Below are 23,057 nucleotides of genomic sequence, written 5' to 3'. Positions count from 1 at the left end.
TGTTTGATAATTCGTACAAACTCTGCTTGGTTACACGTTTGTTTACATATTATCTCTACCCAGAAAGTATATACAACTACTTACGTATTGTTTGATTTTAATATTAAGTTTGAAATAGTCATTGATTTTGGAACGAATAATATTTGGACACTACTACACGTTAAAAATGACAATATCAGTTGCCGGGCGATAATTGCAAAACACTGTACAAGTTTTTGAAAGCAGAACTATAGATTAATATTCATGTGACTATTACGTCACACCACAAACTAATGTGAAACATGAACATTGGTTCCTGGTAAATAAATGAATGCACGAAGCTGATGAGACACGGTGTCACAAGGTTAGATGATCCATCGTGTAAAAAGGCGTAAACCAGCAAAGATCGCGTTCAATTTCGAAATAACATTATGTAATACTATCTATCATAAGTGAACAAATAATGAATAAAGAATTAAAATAATTACAATGTTTAACTTTTATTTGTTTTATACCGTATAGCAAGCAGCATATTATCAAGTTTATACAATTAAAAGAAAGCAACGAAAACGAAGCAGCATACTTTATTATAATAATACCTAAATAATTACCTACAGGAGGGTTTGAAGTCCGGAATATAAATTGTTGCTGTGGGGGCAACATGATAATGTTGTTTCACACACATTGGAAAGCTTAATTTTTCTTTTTATAAAACTGACCGGTCATGGTACTTCAAAATGTAACGAGGAAAGGGACGTGAAACTATTATTTTTTTCAAACTTTTCCTAAGAACAACTAACTACAAAACGAATGTAATCTATGGTTCATTACTAGACTAATGGAATACTGTATTAAGTACTTATTTTCAATCAATTACAAAAATTGTATTACAATTATAAATGTAGTTTACTGTACATGTTTGTAGCTTTTAAAAATCTGACTGTATGTAAAGAAAACTCTAGAAAAATTTATACTAAAGCTCTGTCTACACTATCAAACTAGTTTGACAAAACAAAATGGATGTGCCCAATGATAGTGATATAACCACATCATTATATGGGCACACATAAAATGTGATAATGCAGACAGAGCTTAACACAGTAGGTCGTAATAGGTGTCGTTTAAAATAAAAAGCTTTTGTTTTGTTCAATTATTCTCCATGCAATAACCTATAGCATAGTATCATAAGCCTACACCGGGATTTCTAAACTATACTATGATAAAATGGTTGAAAAAAATGTTTAAGACTATTATAATAAACAACACGTATAGTCAGCTAACGTTTGAATATGTTTGCAGTTGATTCGGAAAGAATCCATTACAGATTTAACTATTGTTCATATGAGTACTGATTATTAATTTTCAATTATTATCATTATGTTCTGATCAATTATCGATTATGTTATTGTTATCCTTTAACATTCACTGCGTATGGATAATATGCTGCTAAATTAGATGGTCCATATGAACAATATCTACAGTAGCCAGGTGACCCTTCTGTCCCTCTTGGTCCAATAGGACCACGCTGCCCAACCGGTCCTGGTGAACCACGTCGTCCGTCCTCACCTGGACGTCCAATGCCGTCACGACCAGGTGGACCTACAAATAATAACATAAATAAAGCAACATTCGTTAGGGGAAAAATAAACAACTATGTATAATCCGTGCAATTTCTTTTAATTCAAACTGTTGTAGGTCTATGTCAAATCATTTTTTAACTAACATTAGTATTAGTTTTACTAGGCCTACTTGTAGTTATAAATATCTTTTACCTGGTGGACCAGGGGGTCCAGGCGAACCAGATGCACTCAGTGCCGCCGGTACAATTGTGTCACTAGTGTCTCCTCTTGGACCTAATATTACGGAATAAAAAGAGCTTCTGTATTCTCAGAGAAAAGTGAAATTACAATGTAATTTTACTCTATACTATTATATATACATTTAATAAAAAGCTGTACAATAATGTATAATAAATGAAATTTTTTTTCATCATATAATTTGAGTTTATTAATACTGGGTACGACAATTTAAGTAATGCAAATTATACATAATTATCAAATGATAAACTCCATACGGTCCACTTCACAAAAAAAACTTAGTTCAAGCGATACATCGGGAACCCTAATTTGCCCGGAAAAGTCTTACCTGTCATTCCTGGATATCCAGAGGGTCCACGTAAACCAGGTAGACCGATTGCTCCCTGTGTTCCTCTTGAGCCTGGTGGTCCTGGTGGTCCAGTTAAACCAACTGGTCCTGGGCGACCAGGAGGTCCTGGTGGACCTTCTCCTGCCATTATTGGCGCTGGTTGCCTTAATCGTGACTCAATAATTGCAAGACGATCTACAAAGAAAAAGACCATTGTGTGATGGACGTAGGATTATGAGATCGTGGGTTCGAATCCAACGCTCGTCGCATTGCTTGTATCATCCTTATGCAAGACACTTTACTCACGTTTGCCTCCACCCATGGATACAGTACTGATTACTAGTTACATTATGGAAGTATGTTTCTATACATGTTTGATTCAAAAATGGTAATAATGTGTACAGTGCTTGAGGTTTCACAACATTAGGCGGTTTATAAATTCAGTGTAAAAGTAAAAATGTGTTTATTTTATAATTTAAAAAACAAATCTTTTATAATGAAAACTATAGTTATGATAAAAAAAAATCAACAAAAGAAAGAAAATAAAGAACATAAATTATAATTAATATCTTTTTAATTGAGGCTTTCGTGACGAAACTATTACCTAGTCAAGTAAGTTGTGTAGTTATGTGATTTCTAGGAAATAATTTGGGAATTGCTTCCGAATACTATGAAACAACCAAACTTCAGAAATGTGGACTCCTACTCCTACTTACAATCACTGTCATTACTATACTACTTACCCTGTAACATTCTCTCAATCATTCTTGCTAATTCACCTTCTGACGGAGTTCTTCCCTATAAGTAAGCGACGTACGAATAAAGCTATTACATTATTTTACAACCAAAAGCAAAGTTCTAGTCAATCTATTATAATCACGTACTTATTTTGAATAAGCCAGTATAAAAAGCTCAGCAGTGTTGCCGTAAAGAGCATTATTGATATTGAATTATTCCAAAGAATATTGAAGACTTCGATATCATAAAGAGTGAAAACAAATAATATGTTTGCTTAATAATTGAAGTAAAAAAAAACAAAACTCAGATACTGACTGGTAAACCTGGGTCTCCTTTTGGCCCTAGAGGACCCGAGTTACCACGTAATCCCTGATCTCCTTTCTGACCTTCTCCTCCGGGGAAACCAGGCGAACCCAATGTGCCTGGTGATCCGGGTGGGCCAGACTCTCCCTTTACACCTTCCTATTAAATAAACATGTTAAAGTCAAAAATACATAATCGATTGTTGATGTTATACATTTATGCCAATGGTATTTTAGGATGAAACGTACAGTATGTTGTGCAACATGGTTAATAACATTAAAGTTATTTTTGAAAGAGTTGTAAATTTAATTTCTGATAGCTCACCGGTCCTCGGAGTCCGGGCACTCCTCGTGGTCCAGTTGGTCCTGCTGGGCCTACAATACCCATAGCTCCAGCCGGTCCTTGTTGACCCTGATTACCTTGTTTACCCGTGAAGCCCTATGAATAAATATAGAGAAAACATAAGACTGGCTAAACGAGAACAAAACATTATTGTTTAAACAATTCGTAAGTGATCGAGTGAGTGAATGACATCAATGTTCCTAATCCATTTTAGAGTAATGTGAATACCACTATCGTGAACGGATGAAAGCTTACGACGTCATAGTAGTTGGGCTTTTATTGGAATAATTCATTTTGCACTATGGAGGAAAGATGTTGTAGTCTTCCTACCTGTGGTCCTCGTGACCCAGCGTCGCCTTTCTGTCCTTCTGGACCAACAAATCCTCTTGGACCTCGGTCACCCTTTAAAAAATGTAAGGTTTTATAACATGTATCAACGAGACAAACTGATTTTGTAGATAGTAATTCTTTCTATTTACACATATTCTGGCTCTCATTTGTTCGGCAAATGAAGTTAAATAAAACATATTAAAATGGTATGAATATTTAATGTCGTAAGAGTAACATTTAGTAAAAATAAATTATTTCATTTCTTTGCCACCGAATTTGCTGTTTTTTTTAATTGTCTTATTTCAATAAGTTATTATAAGTATCATTGCATATTATTTGCACTGATGAAGGGCTAGTGTTGCCCGAAAGCTCTGTACAATTATTTGGCCGTTTTACTTAATCGTTTTGATTTAGCTTTTTGCTTATGTTATTTTGTATCTCCATTGAGATCCAGCCACTGATACCAACAGCATTGTCATTTTTTTCAGTAATTTTCCTTTGGAATCATATTTTATAATATCATACATAAATAGGATTACAATGAAAATTGTAAACCGTAAAAATCATACTGTAATGTTTTCAATGAGTAATAGCACACATGTTTAGGCCTACTTACCAAGTCTCCTTTTTCCCCTACTGCACCTCTTTCTCCAGTCGCGCCAGTTACTCCTCTTTCACCCACGACACCTTGGGCTCCTTGAACTCCGCGTTCACCTTGTGGACCCTATAAAGACAACCATACTAATAATAATACAATTCATCATAATATTAGGTCATATATAAGCATGTTAAGCTTTGTCTACACTATCAAACAAGTTTGACAAAAAGATGTGATATGCCCAAATATGGAAGTGATGGGCAAACTTTTTTTTGTCATATAAAGTTTGTCGTATTAAGCTCCATAGAGTGGTATTCATTGTAAAATAACAATAAACTTACCGGTGCTCCTCTTTGTCCCTGTGCTCCAGTTCTTCCAGTTGCGCCTCTGTCTCCCTTTGCTCCAGGTGCACCATCGTCTCCTGCCACACCTCTTAAGCCCTGGTAGAAGAACGCAATATCATATGTTAGTTGGAATATTTGTTGATGTATTTATGAAACATAAAATCAACACAGTTGAAAGTTTAATACAAAATCTATAGACTAATAATGTATCATAGCTTTAAACACCATTAAACTGTCTGTGTTTCAATTTAATTCATTTAGATAAATACTTATTTCAAAGTTCGATTTGTCGAACTTGTGACTGACTTGATGACGTAGTATAATTTGTTAATAATGCATAAAATAACAAAGTGTGTACTAAAAATAATACTATACTTACGATGGGACCAGTATCACCAATAGGCCCAGGAATACCTTCATTACCACGTGGGCCAGCGTTACCTTGTTCACCACGTTCACCTTGTGGGCCCTCAGCACCTCGATCGCCCTGCAAAATGTATTACATAGTGTAAATATACAAATATACTTATGATATGTATGCTGTTTACACGGCGGCATACTGTACAATACACCGTACCGAGGTAAGATATTAGCACATATTATTATATAGGGTCTTTGTTACGCCTTCACCAAAGTTGCTCTGTACTATATAAGTTAGTGTATATTAGTATACCTTTTCACCCTTTGCTCCTACAACTCCTGGGGGTCCTACTGGTCCATCGACTCCCTAAAAACATAAACAAAAATTAGTTCCTTCAATGTGTCACTGATAACCAACAGTATAACTAACAGTATCTACTAGTCAAGGAGGAATACATTTGTACAATATGATAATTTTGATGGTGACAACATTGCTTATTATACATCGTATAATGTGTAAAAATAACTTTTTAATAGATAAGGCCTAATTACCTGCAAACCACGCTCACCACGGCTTCCTTGTTCTCCTCGTGGACCTTGTACACCCTAATGACAAATAGTAAAACATTATCAGATAAATAAAAAAGCATTTTGTTGAATTAACAAATCGAAGTAAAAGTACCGAAAATGCAAGAGTACAGGTAAGCCTTCATTTACTGCTTGTGGTCTACCATAAGGAGATCCAGAAATCAACTCAACAGAATTGGAGTTTTCAACGTAGATGTGTACTTGTTGGTAAATTATGGAATGTAGCTAGTTGTTTTGTTTTCTCATGAATACCAACTTCTCTCCATTCCGCGTACAGCCGTAATTTGCATAAATATTCTTAATTTTCAGTGACCAACACGTTTAACTTACCTGTGGCCCTGCTGGTCCCGGTGCACCTTGTGGTCCAGGAGCACCAATGGGTCCCTGAAAATATGGAATAATTGATTATAATACCACTTTTTAATAGTTGAGGTGGATTGTATCTGACATTCAACGCTAGACTGCCGTCACCATTCAATATGACGTATTATTGAGAAAAACTGACAATAAAGTACTGTAATTCACTAAAATAAAATGTTACGTACCACTTCTCCCTTCTCTCCACGTGATCCACGCACACCTTGGATACCTGCTGGTCCCTAAACACAGCACAAAAACAATAATAGTACGTTAGAACTCATATACAGGTTTTCCCGTGAAAAGTACGAGGGGCATGTTTTAACAATACGGACAACTTTTTTGAGGTGGACTATTAAAAGGAGACTTGGGTGGGTACAGATGGTTTGCTCTTAATAGGGGTTCAACAGTACTGTGTTTATGTCTATATCTTTCATAATAATAACTATGTCAACAAATATGTATTGTGTATGAATCGCTAATCAGTGAATCTCAATGTACACTACCATCATTACAATTACTTATTGAGATGGTTATTTTGTACTTGTTTTCATTTCAGCTGTTCAGTGTTTAAATAATTGTATAATAATTTACCCTTAATCCATCCTGACCACGTTCACCTTGTGGACCTCTTGGACCCTGGTCTCCCTGAAAAAATTTGTTTTCATCATCTTAATTTAACGTCTACACATCAATATCATGTTGTAATATTGTATAGTAACGAATACGTATAAAGAAATTTGAAAGTACGTTCCAGGCATGGTGTGAATATACAAAGCACCCTACCTTTGGTCCTCTTTCACCGACGGCACCCTCATTACCCATCGGTCCTGGATCGCCCTGTATAAATACATCTAAATAATTACACATTTTATAAACCAAACTCATACAATAATATCACCTACACTGATGAAAGTGATAATTTTATGCATACCATTTTAATGTAATAATAATGTATATAAATGAAGATTACAAGTAACATAATGTTAAAACTCATGTGCAATTTATATTGAAAATACTATTTCAAAATGTTATGAACAAACCTGTGCTCCTACTGGTCCCGGATAGCCTCTTGGTCCAGCAATACCCTATGAGGTAACAATGAAAAGACACACACTATATGATTATACGTCACTGCTACATGATAATATCATTATTATAAACAATGGGTGTAATAAAAAAATCTTAGATGAAAACCAAGTTTAACAAAAATGGAACAGCGAAGATAAATGTCAACATTCATAATAATATCGTCAGGCTTTTTTCAGTACTGTACAGTTGAAAAAGTTGTTCTTATTGTGATTTGTGTTTTTATTTTTTTAACCAACTATAAACTATGTTTAATTACTACTTAGACTAGATACTCACAGTAATGACTCCATCTTCATTCTGTACAAGAGCAGATAAAGCTTCAGGTCCGACAATCTACAAATATATATAAATATTTGTCTGCCATTAAAAAGTAAATATGCCTAGTTAGTTTTAAATCATAATTCATTTTTTTAGAATAGCAAGTGTTACTAAATATTCATTTGTATCCAGTTTTTGTTTACCAGACTAGTATTAGTAGGTCTAACAATATTTTATGCAAATAATTAATTAAGATGCACATTTATAACCACTTGCCAACCATTATGCCTAAGGAAAAATTCAAGACAAAAATGGCCAAAGCGTTCCTGGTTCAAATACTGTAGTCTGTAACGTAACCTATCTCTAGTCAGAGCTGACTTAAAATTATCTATTAATATATATCTTACAGCACTTCCTGGTGGCCCTGGTGGTCCTTGTTCCCCTTGAAGTCCAGCTGGACCCCTTGGACCAACACGTCCTTCTACACCTGGCTTACCCTACATAATGGAAGTAAAAGAAAGACAATGATTAGTTTCTATTACAGTTATCATATAAAACAACAAGTTCTTCGAAAACACAAAATCAGGTAAAGTATACAGTGTTGTAAGCCCTCAACTGTTCTATTTGATAGGCCTCGCCCACTCGTATTATTTTATTTCTCATGCACTAGAATATATACAAGTTTGTAGGTTTTCATTGTTTTGTTAAACATAATATTGTTGCTCCATTGATGTAGGCCTATTATACAGACAACCAAACCCTGGTAATTCGTTTGTAATTAAAATATTACTTATTATATCTTATCATACTTACTCCGATTCCTCGTTTTCCTTCTGCTCCTTGAATTCCTTGATCTCCTCTCGCACCCTATAAAGAAAGATCGCATTTTAAGGTTGCATATTCAGTGAAAAGAAACAGTATAAAGTTCACTGTATGGAAAAGAAAAGAGTAATGTCTTCTTGTGCGATGCTTGCACAAAAAGCAAGTTTAACAACTGCCCATCGTTTTGCAAGTATTGGAAATAGCGTGAATTATTTTTTGAAAAATATGCATTTCAAAACGATACTGAACTTACTGGTAATCCATTTAATCCTGGGAGACCAATCGGCCCAACGTCACCCTTCAATCCAATTCTGATTAGTTCCTATTATATTTAGTAAAATACAATGTCAATGTAGTTAGAATATGCATTGGTATTATATTCAAGTTATTCTGTTCTTTATAGAATTATATGTAAGGAGTAGAAAACAGTAAATACTTGTGTGTGGTATTTGAACTTAGTATGTGTGTTTAGACGTGTAAATTGTTTGTTTTATTAATACAATGTTAATTAAAAAACTCACATCAATGGTAGGAAGTTCACCGGTAGGTCCTGATTCACCACGGGGGCCTGGTGGACCCACTTCACCCTATGGTTTTAATATAAAACAATAACAGTTATTGAAATTATGACGTTGTCCATCAATATCCATATTTAAATGAAGAAGAAGAAAATAAACACACACGACACACGATTTAAATTTTCAAAAAGTATTTTTATTTTTTTTATTGAAATCATCAAATAATATTGGGGTCTTTTTATTAAAAAATAGCACTGATCGCACAATGTAATCTGTAAATAGATGAATAACATATTACCTTTGCTCCATCAACCCCATCAACACCATCATAACCCTATGGAAATAAGAAAATTATTAATAATTGTAAGTAAAAAGTAATTTGCTATTTAATTGAAAGTTTGCATATGATTCATAAGTCTTGACCTGAATTATTTAGGCATCGACATCAGCAGACTAATTAATGTTTGTACTTACCGTGTCACCACGGATACCTGGGCTGCCAGCTTGACCCTAAAATATAATAACTGATTGTCATTTCGTGAGGATGTGGTTGGAGGAATAGTCCATTATTGGAACGTTTATATTTTCATATAATAGCTCTCCATTTGAAGAGCATGTGCTATTAACTGCTTATTTAAGTAAGCAGAAGCACTAATTACGACGCAATCAAGATATGTGCTAATTGCTAAGAAAGTCAGTTTTATTGAAATGGAGTAAAGTTTAGAGCATCTTCTACTTTATAAAATAGTCTATATACATACTAATCAACCTGTACCGTAAATATATAAAAAATGTATGTCAACAAATAAGAAAAGACAAAGATGGAGTTCCTGGCAATTGCCGTACTGATTAATATTATTATTATTTTACTCACCCTTGGTCCTCTTGAACCTTGAGGTCCCTATTTAAAAAAAAATTGTGTAAACATTTACATTATTGAATGAAATAATATCGATACTATTTTGCTATTTGTTTTGATTACAATTACAAATCTGAAATAAGTATATCCCTAATACACAAACTAAGCTAATTAGAAGAATTATGTGTAGAGGATCATTGTGTCTGCATAACTCACGACAGCGCCAGGAAGACCAGGATCTCCTCTCTCACCAGTCAGACCAGTTGGTCCTCTTGCACCTTGTGGTCCAGTAGCACCCTACGAATACCAAAAATAGTGAAGTTAACCATCATGTTACTAGATCAATGTTATACAAGGAGATATCATTCACGTTATGCCAATATTTTGTTGTTGATTCGATTCGACTTTCAACCAAGGTAAACTTACTGGTGGGCCAGCTGGGCACTGATCGGGACATGCCTCGTCACCTTGTTCGATCTAAAAAAAAATGGAAAAAATGAATTTAAAGTAAAGGTATAAGTATTAACATAATTGTATTATTGACGTACCTCAAACAACTCATGTTAATGGTCATACTAAATATAATTTCACAATACAATCTGTACACTACAATAATCCACGTAACTACGACAAGCATAGTAAGGTACTACTTTAAATCTATACAAAATACAGGACCACGGTAATATTACACAAACAGAATCCAATCTTCGATTACTAAAATCTAATACAATTTACACCACTATACTGTATGGACACATCAGGTAAGGATCGGTACACTAACGGTAGGCTACAACATTTCTTTAGAACAAATTATTATTGACTATTTTCTAATTCTATTCAAATGAAATCACAGTGACACTAAACACCATCTATAAGAAATACATTACGGTATCTATAGGCTTGTTCAGGCTTAGTTATTTAACCGGGTAAATTATATTTGGTTCCTAACCCATCAGGCTTAATTATTTATATGATGTCCTACAACCAAAGTTAGCGATAACTGTTCCCATGAAACCATCTTACTCGGGTAAATAACTAAGCCTTGGTGCTGTTACTTAGCTACATATTTAACTACTGTAATTAGTTCTAAAATAAAACACACAGTTAGATGCTTGTCTACCAATTCGTTACAGTTGTCTCGTCCTCCTTCGCCAGGGTGAAAGTTAGGGCTGCAGTGTACCATCATCCATTGCAACAACAACTACATATAAAAGATATAATTAAAAATACGTTATATTTATCTGAAAACTAATACAATTTATAAAATAATAAATTCATTTATTAAATTTCTCTCATGTTAAACAATTTCACTTTAATTTTAACGGAATTTAAAGTTTTATCCACGTACAAGGTAAGTTCATTCATTATTTTATTATTTATTTTTTTTGCTCAATAATGTATGTATACCTGGGATAAATAATCCATAACATAAGAAAAAGTAGCAATGTTGTCACAACACATACCTCTACTTGTTTTGCGCCCGCTGTAGTTTTCCCAATACCAACAGAACCGCTTACGGCGCTATTTAACGTTCCTTCGTAATTTCCTTTTGCAATACCGATACAGTCGACATAAACAGTAATTGATTTGTCTCTCTCATCAACGCTAAGATGTAGCTTGTGCCATTTGTAGTCAAATAAATCGGCAATATCCCTACAAATTAATAAACATGTTAATACCTTGGTTTGACGTCTGTGTACGTCATCTTTAGTAGGCTACTCCACATTTTAAGTCGCACGAATCGAAATCGTCAAGTTTTGCGCATGCGTATTGCCATCTGTGAAAACCGTTACTGTGACGAGTTCGAAGTCGGATCATTATTAATGTACTGTAAAATATATGTATGCAAATGTACTAGGATATTTAGAAATGAAGCAATGTACAAATAATTGGTTAAATTTAATCCTTTTAAAGATTTAAAAATTTGGATCCCATAGTAAAGAATATGCATAGCAAAATATAATAATTATAATAATAATTAGGCACGTCATAATGCAGTAGTATAGTACACTACCAATATAGATTTTACCTTTGAACAGGTTGTTGTTTTTCTGAGTAGAAACTAATTATAACGTATAAACCACTCTGTTACACGTTATTCCTTCGTCACATAATGTTCGTTGTCATACTTACTTAAATATAACACACACTATCTCTCAATAAAGTTGTAACAGTGTTTAGCTATTTGAGATAATTTGAATAATGATTTAGGAAATAATAAAAATGGAAAGACCGCTAGGGTTGACTACAGGAGGAATGGAATCGTGGAAAACACCTATATAGAGGGAGCTGTTTTACAAAGATGCATAGCATGGGCTAAAAGCACGATTTGTTGAATATGCTACATAAATTTAAGTTTGGGGTAAGGTTACTAAAATCCTGTACAATGAGCCAATAGTACCAATACATAGCTGTTTATCTGATCGGTGCATATAAAATATCGTACATTAATTAACCATTTACCTGGTTCTAGACAACGTACGTTGTATATTGTTATTTATCTTTGTTTATGATTGAAGGAAATGTTATATTATAAAATGGTATTTCAGAATTCTGCATCGAATCGAATAAGAGCCATTGTTATTAACTGTCAGTTGCAGTTCCTTCTCGTGGTCCTTCTCACAAAACTATATGTTAGTAAGCTTCAATCCACACACGTTTGTGTTTTTATACTCAATACCAGCAAGTAGTTGAACTTCATGATTATAATTCATAATCCACACGTAAATATTCAAAATAATATAATTAAGGGGATATATAAAGCATGCAAATTAAGTCAGGTTAGAATAGTTATAATGTGACTAAAATCTTATTCCACCACTTCAACAGTGTTATGTTTATAACTTCAGTTTTACTCGTAATCTAACACAGTAGAACACCTATTAAGAGAACATCTTCTCAACCCAACAAACTGTGCCCTTAATAAAGTTAATAGTATTGTCGTTCGTTCGTTTTATTACAACAGCAGTTTGATGAACATTTATGTTGATGTGTTTGTATGTCTGTTAAAGGTAAGTTTAAATACTTATTTAGTTGTCAGTTTTTGATAAAGACAATCTTTTGTGTGTAATAACCATTTATCTTTACTGATAAAACTCAGGAATTGTTTTTTAAATAAGTAATTATTGTATAATATATAATAATAATTATAATATAGAAGCGGCAAAATGCAAATTGAAGCGGAGGGAGTGGGTCTTTTAATTCTAATAGCCTCTACACTTACGCCTCGTGAACAATTTTCTCCCGTCGGAAAGACTCGGCTCTTTTACTACTGTAAATAGATAGTCGTTAAATGATGACATTTAATTCAATTTAAATGTAGGCTAGCCGATGGAAATAATTATAAACACAGTAATTACTTCATAATGTACACTGATAAAAGATAATAAATTGTAAACGATCGTTAAGAAAGGGAAATATGGTCAGGTACATGGCTCCTCACATGATGGCTCCAGAAAAGGTTTCGGTTGTTTTTATATAAATGGATAAATCTGGATTGATCTAAAACTATACTATGTTTTTCCATCGAATAATCATTATATACATGTTCTAACAATTATAATACTTATGTTCATGACTTTCACTACAAAAAAAGAAAGAAGCATATGCTTAAGCTACCTGAAAGTAAGGAATTTAGGGTCCTCTGGTTCTTCTTCAGTTGTGTAGACTATTTGAAGTGTCTTAAGAGACAAAAGAAGTCTGATTGCAAATCTGTACTGCGTATTAGGACGACGAACCTGGAACAACATCCAGTCAGTCATTGGTTCGTCCGACTCTTCTGGTTTAGGGATCTTGAAAGTCGAAATGAACGTAAATGACGATGGAAATTCCTCTGGAAACAGTTGGCTTAAAGAAAAAAAGTATTTCTGAAATGCTTTTGTTGCTTTGTAGTTGTTTGTTGTTCTTGTTGTCTTTTTCTTTGGGATCCTGCATGTGACAAGATGCGTTGCTTTCTTATTTTACAGGATTCTCAATAATGTCTTAATTATATTATTGCTATTTTGCCATTATTGAAATTAATAAATGTTCTTGGAGGTGAAATAAAAAATAAAAACAGTAAGAATATAATATCAACACTGTATTAATACCTTAAATATGAAACTGCAGAAAAGAAAAAAATGTAATGTTTAAAATAAATTAGACAAAATATATGAATGAGACGCAGGAACAAAACAATCAACGAGTCCTTATGGAAAACAAAATTATCAGCATTTTTAAGATTACAGTATTCTTACCGTATTAATAATAATTTAATGATTTATTTAACATTTTGAACTTATAAGCACAGAAAAGGAAACATAAATTGTAAAATAATTTATAGACAATACATTTAATGAGACGAAGAAGCAAGAATATAACCAGGTCCATTTAGACAATTAGTGGCCAGTTATTAAAGAACCTTTTGTTGTATGTATTAATATTAGTCTATATCTGGTAATATATTACTAAAACTCATACAGGCCTGGGCGGTCAATAATAATATAATTTATTAAAAACAGAGACCATCACGTGTCGTGCTGTGAAGTATGTGGTTAGGACCTTTGCCAACACATACAGTCAAGTATTGGCTAAATCAGCAAAGAATGATCGTGCCCGGTCTAACTTATAAGTAAAACCTTACACCATGTTATGTACAATTTAGGTAACTTTATATGTTATTATACTTACAAATGGGTTTTCTGTTTTCATATTAATGAGGCAATAGAAAAAGAAGAAAATATTATTGTGCATTCCAACATAATACGTGTGCCGTAAATAGATATTTAATAACAGGCTAATGTCCAGAGCAGCCTCTGTTAAAGGTTTTAACGTTTTTGCTGTAAACAACAATAAACAACAATGTGCTCAAACAAAATCATACTTTTTCTAAGATATTTTTTCGTTTCAATTTGTCGTTTTCAATGGCATCAATATAATTCATATACATTGAAAGATTCGTATTATAAGATACGATAGGTCTAATTATTGATGTGGCCTATATTTTTTTTATGATAATAAAAAGAAATTACATTTATATTAATGCTTAAACATAATCATTGGGCTTTTCCAAATTTTACTTACTTACTAAATGAAATGTTGGTTGAAACATAGTTGTGGGAATATTTACCTAGCCATCGTGGTCAAGTTTGCTTTCGGCTCTATCTTGTAAGAAGATTGGAATTCATTTGAACCTCTGTCTAACTTCTTAACTCCTTTTATTCCACCATCCATTCCAAACGCACGAATAATATCAAATGCTATAAATTATCGAAGAAATAAATGATACATATCATTATAAAAAGGTACATTTTATAATACACCTCTGGAATAAAACTGATTGTTAAACATAAGTTCATTTGCTTAGAATAAAATAGAAATATAAAGTTATCAAGAAAACTTGCTCGTAATCAGAATTGCAATTTGTAAGTGAGAAATCTCTGAATAAAATAGCTTATCAAACTCATAAATGTAATGTTTGGCTACAACCAATGAAGAATAAATGTTGAAATATAAATAAAGACTGGATCACTTGTTACCTTTTAGCAAAAACATTACAATGTGTATTAAAAAATTACTCAAGAGATATTCTAAACTATTCCTCCTTTACTTCCCTACACTATCAAACTTAAGTTTGACAAAAAAACTGTGATATGCCAAAATATGGTAGTGATATACCCAAATATGGTAGTGATATGACATCATGTCCATATATGGGAGCATCACATTTTATTGTCACATACAGTTTGATAGTGTAGACAGAGCTTTACTCCACTTGTGATTACTTACTTGTTAAATCATCGTCTAGTCTTGAAATGTCACAACGTTCTGTGAAGATGTTTTTTTTAAAGAAAATAGTATAATCATGTCTTATTATTACGTACGTAGGGCATAAAGTATATTTGTTTTATTATTGAACCCTTTTAATATCTTTAAAATACATTTTGAGTTTCATTTTTAAGTTTTTATAAGTTACATTAATATGTATATCTAACAAATTCACTATAACTAGAGAGATATACGAGTGAATTAAAAATGAATATCGATATAATAATGATAACAACGTTTTACACGTCATAGGGTTAATATAGGTCCCTGATATGATTATTAAGTTCATGTCATAAGATCCAATATTTGTCATGCCAGATTATCCAGATATACGATTATCTTGTGATTTAATTATAAATGTAAATTGATAAGAGCATGTTATGATAATATTTTCTCATCCTAAATTTATAAATAAAACACATACGACAATTGACTATGCTAATGATGATTAACAGAAGCGATACAGCAACCAATCCATTTGAAGATGACCTGAAAAATAAAAACAAACACTAAATAATAAACAGAAGAGTGTGATATCGTATCCAAAGAAAACGAAAATGGAGATCTCTGTCGAATCATCATTGGTATAAAGATTGGAAAGTTGAATTATTAGTTCCTCTTATTTTGGAGTATGTTTTATACTTTGTTTTGTAATTTATTTAGTTAGGCCCCTACTATTTAATTTCTTTTATTTCGGAAATTTCATCCATTTCAACAAACGTACAAACAGAAAAAGAAATCTAAAATACATTTTTTAGTTATGGAGCATATGTTTGCAAATACAAGAAAAAAAGAATATTACAACTATTCAACATACGTTGCATGAAACCATAGATAGATGTTCGCATATACTCATTAAAGGAAGGGACACCATGTTCAATAAACATCATACTGGTACTACTGCTTCTAGAGACATTCAGTATACGGCGCAGAGCATTATTGTAGCATACATTAAGAGATCTAACAGTCGTCATACTATATTTAGCGTTGAATCTTTAGACTTATGGTAATGTATTTACTACTGGTATGTTTTGTTGTTCCATCATTCTTAATTGTATTGGCGTGTATGTTTACGGTACTGAAATTTCCAAAATAACAACTGTTAAACGACTGAAGTTACATACAAATTCATATACGACAGGGCAGCAACTCTGACACTTCTCAGCGGGAGCAAAACACATTTAAAAGCGATGGGTAATCACGCTGGTAATTCAAAGGTCTATCATTCCGCCAGGTTCATTGCAAGAGCAACAAGACTATAATATTGGAACTTAAAGTTCAGAATTAAGTCGTGTGAAACCATGGTGGGAAGTTGGCACGCAATACCTGAACGATTCATTTGTAAAAATGCCTGGTGACACAATAAATATATCAGTGGCTACCAATTTAAATTCACATTAAGTATACCTAACTATTCTGATGAATGTCATCGTATGTGCGTTTTGTTATTCAGACATAGCTGGACATACCAAACAATAAAGATCATGTTAACAGTTTCCTAACATTTCAGTCGCGTGCAAACGCGACTCTACAGCTCACTGTGTCAGTCTGTTGGTCGGATGGTTGGTTGGTCGGTCGGTTGGTCGGTCGGTAAACACTAACTCAAATTTTTAAATGTAATGTACTTTTTCTGATATTAGTCTTTGTATATTGTATTGATTTTTATTACTGTTTAGTGGGTGTAATTAAGCATCAAGAAAAAAAAATCCATGAGATTTATCTTACCTAATCTTATAAAGTGCTTATTTAATATATGTGGCTACGAGATGCTATAAAGCAAACATTGTCATGAATTATACGCATGATTTTAGTATAAATTCAATTTTCTCAACAGAAGTTAAAAGCTATCTAATGTTTTTTCATTCGTTTGTGGGGGCTGAAGGATGTACTTAAAACCTTAAGTTCACAGTCTAAGAAAATAATGATGAAATAACATGCATACATATAATATTATTAACAGCTGCCTACTTAATATAGGTTGCTATAGTTTACTAATTTATCGCTGTTGTCTATTCTTACGAAGTAGAGGGTCTTCACTACTTATGTTCGTTGTACACCAGATAGAGGGCCCAGCTGCTATGGAACATGAAACTGAATTTGGAATACTTATCCCAGAAGAAATTAACTAATAAGCATTACTTTCATTGGGAATAAGGACAAATTAAAAATTGAAAGTGACTCGTTTTGATGTTCTTTCTCGATATAAGAAGAGTCGAAAATCGAGTGCTTCGTACGGCAACATGGGGATATGTCGTACATCAGGTGTAATGAGTAGAATACTACTACTCTTAACGTATGTAAAAACAGCCTTTAGGCAATCTGTTCGTGAGAATGGTATTATACTGCAATAGGATAGTAAATCCGATTACACTTTTTTATTCTCTAAATCATCTTCAGGGGGGGAAACTTCCGCTAGGGGACGCGTTGGACCAAATTATGTGCCCTGCAACTACAAACACAATTGTCAAACTTAATGTTTTGCCAGTAGCCAAAGGTACGGCATATTAAACAACACTAGCAGATTGTAATGTACAGAAACGTCTCACTTGTTCTATGTAGTTGTTATTATACTTTTAATTCACAAATTATTTTAGTTCACATTATTTGTTAAACAAGATGTTTCAGATCTGAAATTTATGGACGTCATCTTCTCGTTCCAGAAGAATCTATCGTGTTTGTTTTTTTAATGTTACTATTTTTATCATTCTTTATAATACATTGATTTAAAAAAAATAACTTATATTTCGTTTTGATAATAATGGTAGATTTGTTTTATTAATTGCTTATCTAATATTTAATTTGACAGACTTTGCTGCGCATGTGTAAACTCTTGCAGGAGTTTCATTTCAGACAAGAAAAATATGTATTTGTAATTGAACTGAAAAAACAATAATCTATAGCTTTGTATTAATTCTTTCCATAACCTAAAGAAATAGTATATAGGAAATTAATCGTGCAATTATCAGGGGTTAAACATTTTATTCACAGATAAGAAAAAAAATAAGCAACCTAACTGTTAGCAAGTAACAACCTTTCTGACAAATATATTATTTATTAGACGAAATGTTAAATTAGTACATCAAGCCTACATTTGATTAGTAAAGAAAACATTTACAATTTCAACTAGCAATTATGAAAATATGTTTTAATTATAAACTTATGCAAATCAACATAATAAACTGTTTAGAAACATAGTGATTAGTTCCATAGTTCAGTATGTGTAAAGTGAGTCTTATTTGCTATCGAAATAGGATGGTTGTTGAGAGTGACCTAGCGACTTCTTAGGTTATCATTAGCGGATCATTAGCTATAGTAGACCTAGTAGTATTAATATTAGCAGGCAGTTAATGGTCAACACTGACCACGCACACCAGTCCAAGCGACGGGAAGCAAGTAAGCAGATCGCTTACAAGATTGTTAAAATTACTGAATATTCTATTTTCAGACGAAACATAACGCAATTATTTTGATACTAATGTAAATACATAGGTAACTATTCCAAATCACTTTCTTACAGGTCATCGTTGTTTTTTACAATCATTTTAATTTAGTTCTAATCATTTTTAATGAAATTCAATTGAACATAATTGGTACGTATGGAAAGCCTACTGGGTCATTGGATATCGGAATACCTTCAAAGTGCATACCAATTGAATTCCTAAATTTTATCAAATAAAATAACTACACAAATGATAAATCAATTTTACAAAAATATGGTTTAGTATTCGATCATGCACATACGAACTAAAATACTCTATCTATATATAAACCGGGCCATTAAACTTAAATGGACGCATATATTATATAAAAAAATTGATAGTATAAATTATGCAAATAAAAAAAAATGTTTAGCTTAAAAATATTCGTATATCGTATATTCAAACTACAATTAGAGTGTTTTTTGTTACACTTGGTAGTTTTAGATAAGGTGTAGATTCCATCAATATAGAACGTGGAAATTGAGATGTAAACAAGTGGCTCAATACATCTATTCGTGGTCAGTGACCAGAAAAAATAAACAGAATTACGTTAAATATTGGTATCAGATTTATTTATAATTTTTTTTTATTCATGAAAATCAAATAAACTCACGAAAACGATTATAAACTAGAAATATCATTAACGTGGTTGGGTATTATATTGACCCTCAATGGAATTCGAATTATTAAGGACACTAATATAGAAATATAGGCCTACAGTTAAAGTAAATAGTACGGCATTACCAAAATTGCTGTATTTCTGCAGTTTTATATCAGTTTATCTTTTTGTATTTTTCTTTTGTCTTGTAAAATAATTTTGACCAAATCAAATAAATAAATAGTTTTATCTTTTATCTATCTTTAATCAAGGTCTTTCTATCTGTTCCGCGAAATTCTACTGTATTGTTAAATAGCAGCATAAATGGCAGACCCTGCTATCGACATCTAAATATAAATACACGATAATTTTAAATATGTTATTTAGAACAATTGTATCGAGGTAAAAATAAATCTTTTGATCAAAGACATTTTGACCTTTTAGAAAGTTGTGGCTTATAATTGGTCCAAAGTATTTTCAGTTGCACAATGCTGCCAAAAACAAAATAACCCCTGTAGCAACTGGGTTCATTCATTACTGTCAAGGTCATCCTTGCGGCGAATGTGAAGCCTGTATCATCAGTATAAATTTCAAACAAAAACTTTATTATAATAATAGTAAGCTTTTAGGCTAAACCATCCAATTACATGCAATTCCAATTGTTATTGCAAAATAATTAATTCAAACATGAATGTTGATACGTTAAAAGTCAATCGGCTGAATATACATTTATGTTATTAAATTAGTATGATCTTTGTCAGCCATACTATACGTTCTTGAAACTTTTTTGTTGCTGAAAAAATCTGGTTAAAATACCCCCGTTTAAACAATCTAATAAAATAAGCATAATTATTATGATAGTTACATTGCAGTGACACATGCTCTATGAGCAAAGTCTTATTAAATCAATGATAGATAATTTTGTTATCTCGCCTAATTAACTGAAAGTAAAGCCTGTGAAAATGTTTAATAAACGCATAATACGGTAGGCCTACATAAAAGATTAATATATTAGGTATTTAGGTCTGTTGAAAACTTTGTAATTGAGTATCGTGACTTGAATGTTTTTGGAGATGGAATACATTTCAGGTCACTTTACTCTTTCAGATTGTGAATCTGGTAAATAAGCTCTGCGTTTTGTTTGACACAAGACCTACCCTACATGTTTTCTTTTTTACGCCGCTAAACATCATTAGGACAAATAAATTAAAAAAAATATTGCGTACAGAAAGATTTTAATGCCAACAAATATTACTTGAACTAATAATATGTGCATGAATTTTCAGATCCACGTTTAATCAAGAAGTACCAAATGTTGAGACGTGAGGTACATTGTCACACAGTGGTTAGTAGGAGATCACACTATCTTAAACATTCTCAAGTGACCGTATTAAAATTTACATTAACCAATGTAATGTCTAACTAATGATAAATGTCATAAATTCTGAAGAGGGAATGAAAGAATGTTCATGAAGACATAAGTCGCACTGTTCTTTATACCACCTTTACCTGACACAATTTACCGAGCTAATTATGAATAATGCGGTCTTGTTGAGATAAACACACGTGTGTGCCCTCAATGAATACCAGAACGTGCTTTTCCCACGAACCTCGTGATACGAAACTACACTAATAATTTCAAATATGAATTAAAATAGATTCAGAATTGTATTTATTATAATGCCACACCTTGCATTCCATAAATGTCAGAAACGGATCTCCCACTGGGAGACGGCGGACATCTTCTACACACTGATGAATGTTCTCCTTTCTCAACTGTACCGTACTTTATTGATTGATAAATAAAATAAACATGCATACCTAGTTAACTTTATTGTGGTAGTACATGAACATTTTTTTAAATTGGCTTTTCAGGATTTATTTTAAAGATAATACACCTTTAATCAGATACAGAAAATACAATGAATTTATTTTAACCATGATAAGGAAATGGCGGCGGAACAGTACACTGTTTCTATACATATCATTACCATGGCACTCTACATACTAAGTAGATGCCGCTGTATGTAAATGAGCACATAGATGAAAGCCGTTTACTGTATTTGCATACAAATGTATTTTGTTTCCATTATTATTCTACTTTTTTACGTGTCTAATTTATTTTATTTACCTGTGCTATTCACATTGCCTTGTTATAAAAATGTATAATTTCAGAAAATAATTTCTTGTCATTTACCGTTCCATGATTTTTACGTTGACATTGACACCATTGAAAATAAAGAAAATAATAATTGTACATATATTTTACACATTACCCTCTACATTCGTTTACCGGAAAGTGTCCTGTTTTAAATAAGGCTTCCTCGTTAATCAGCGATGTTTCGAAGAAGGGTTTCTCTCTCTGCAACTAAATATTTACTACTAGTTTAAAGAGTTTGTAAATGGTATAGTAAAGAGAATCGAGTGGTGAAAAAACGGTTTACAACAATCTTGCTTGACTGTATGAGGAACGTGTGTACCTCTTCATCCAATACAATGCAATGCAAGCACAATCCATGATATAAGGTACCAAAACCATGGAAGAGTAAACTTTCACCGCTCCCTGCCAGAACTGAGAATAAGCTCCGTATTGTGAAAGTATAAATTTAAAATCCATTATAATGTGTTTTTTTTTTTTTTTTCATAAAATGAGTAGAATTCAGACATTCTCAAATATTTGAAATAGTTGAATATTTGCCATAAATGGGAACGTCTGTAAAATACTACTGTACTATATTATCATAACAATTTCTTTAAGCCAATATTTTGTTTTTTAATACATTGCTTATTTAGCGTGCCAGAAGAATTCAGCCTTTATAAACTATGATCATTCCTGAGAATTCTGTTTATCGTTTTCCACAATTTGTACTATTCTTAGTTTCGATTAATTATTGATCATGTTACTTTAGTAGCTTCATGAGATACATGCAACCATGTTTTGAATGTGTTTCCTGCAGCGTGTTAGTTGATATCAAAAAATCCGAAACATCAAGCGTAGATCAACATTACCACATACCGAGTTAACTCTTAAATACCTATAGATAGTATTATAGCGGATGCTGGAAATATGTAACCTTTACATTGTTCTACATTCAGTATAGTTTTAAAATACTAAAAACTTGTTATTAGTAAAAGGAATACACTAATTCTAATTAGTAACTTTTGCTAAAAAGTTGAAGAGTCAATATTATGTGTTCTGATGCTGCAATAGAAACATAAATAGACAATGTAATAAGAAATAAATGAATAAAATACCTCGTCAACATGTTGTTGGTTACGTGGCTACAGATCCGTGGAATCTGTACTCGAAGTATCCACAAAAATCAACGATGGTAGTCCCTGACTTTCTACAATCGGCTCGTCCTAGCGACTGCTCTGGTTGACTTACTGTCAACTTGATCTACTGCTCTTCGGGTTTTGAAGCACCACGGGACGCCAATGTTGCCATTGGCCGGTAAAATAGTATACGGTGAGTTTACAGCAGTGTACATAATAAGACGCCAAAGATAAGCCCACTTCTGTAAATACCTCACAAGCCACGG

General features: G+C 32.6%; 1 protein-coding gene across 3 annotated transcripts; it reads right to left on the bottom strand.

Annotated features, from left to right (window-relative positions):
- Positions 1-472: 472 nt before the first annotated feature.
- Positions 473-22,892, bottom strand: LOC140062440 (uncharacterized). Of its 3 annotated transcripts, none has more exons than XM_072108660.1 (35): positions 22,771-22,892; positions 15,863-15,927; positions 15,400-15,438; positions 14,741-14,870; positions 13,252-13,479; positions 12,857-12,904; positions 11,097-11,286; positions 10,736-10,834; positions 10,060-10,110; positions 9,850-9,930; positions 9,649-9,675; positions 9,249-9,284; positions 9,073-9,108; positions 8,778-8,843; positions 8,510-8,578; positions 8,248-8,301; positions 7,842-7,931; positions 7,453-7,509; positions 7,128-7,172; positions 6,871-6,924; positions 6,679-6,732; positions 6,273-6,326; positions 6,058-6,111; positions 5,692-5,745; positions 5,453-5,506; positions 5,159-5,266; positions 4,777-4,875; positions 4,454-4,561; positions 3,838-3,909; positions 3,490-3,603; positions 3,178-3,324; positions 2,868-2,922; positions 2,125-2,319; positions 1,752-1,832; positions 473-1,578 (listed from the first exon to the last, which is right to left on the bottom strand). In XM_072108660.1, exons 1-35 carry the CDS (start codon positions 22,779-22,781, stop codon positions 1,388-1,390), a joined length of 2,916 nt encoding a protein of 971 aa, XP_071964761.1. In that variant the 5' UTR covers positions 22,782-22,892; the 3' UTR covers positions 473-1,387. The 3 variants fall into 3 exon arrangements, with proteins under 3 accessions (XP_071964761.1, XP_071964762.1, XP_071964763.1); XM_072108661.1 differs by having other exon boundaries at positions 10,754-10,834; XM_072108662.1 differs by lacking the exon at positions 12,857-12,904.
- Between the last annotated feature and the right edge of the window lie 165 nt (positions 22,893-23,057).

Source organism: Antedon mediterranea, chromosome 11 (genome assembly GCF_964355755.1).
Source record: "Antedon mediterranea chromosome 11, ecAntMedi1.1, whole genome shotgun sequence".
NCBI lineage: Eukaryota > Metazoa > Echinodermata > Crinoidea > Comatulida > Antedonidae > Antedon > Antedon mediterranea.
This window is presented reverse-complemented; position numbering and strand designations above follow the sequence as displayed.

Bases quoted from the DNA above. Each gene is read 5' to 3' on its own strand.
- LOC140062440 (XM_072108660.1), bottom strand. The intron at 9,285-9,648 runs GTGAGTAAAATA...ATTATATTTTAG, and splicing joins AAGGTTCAAGAGGACCAAGG to GGTCAAGCTGGCAGCCCAGG. The intron at 4,562-4,776 runs GTAAGTTTATTG...TTGTCTTTATAG, and splicing joins AGGGACAAAGAGGAGCACCG to GGTCCACAAGGTGAACGCGG.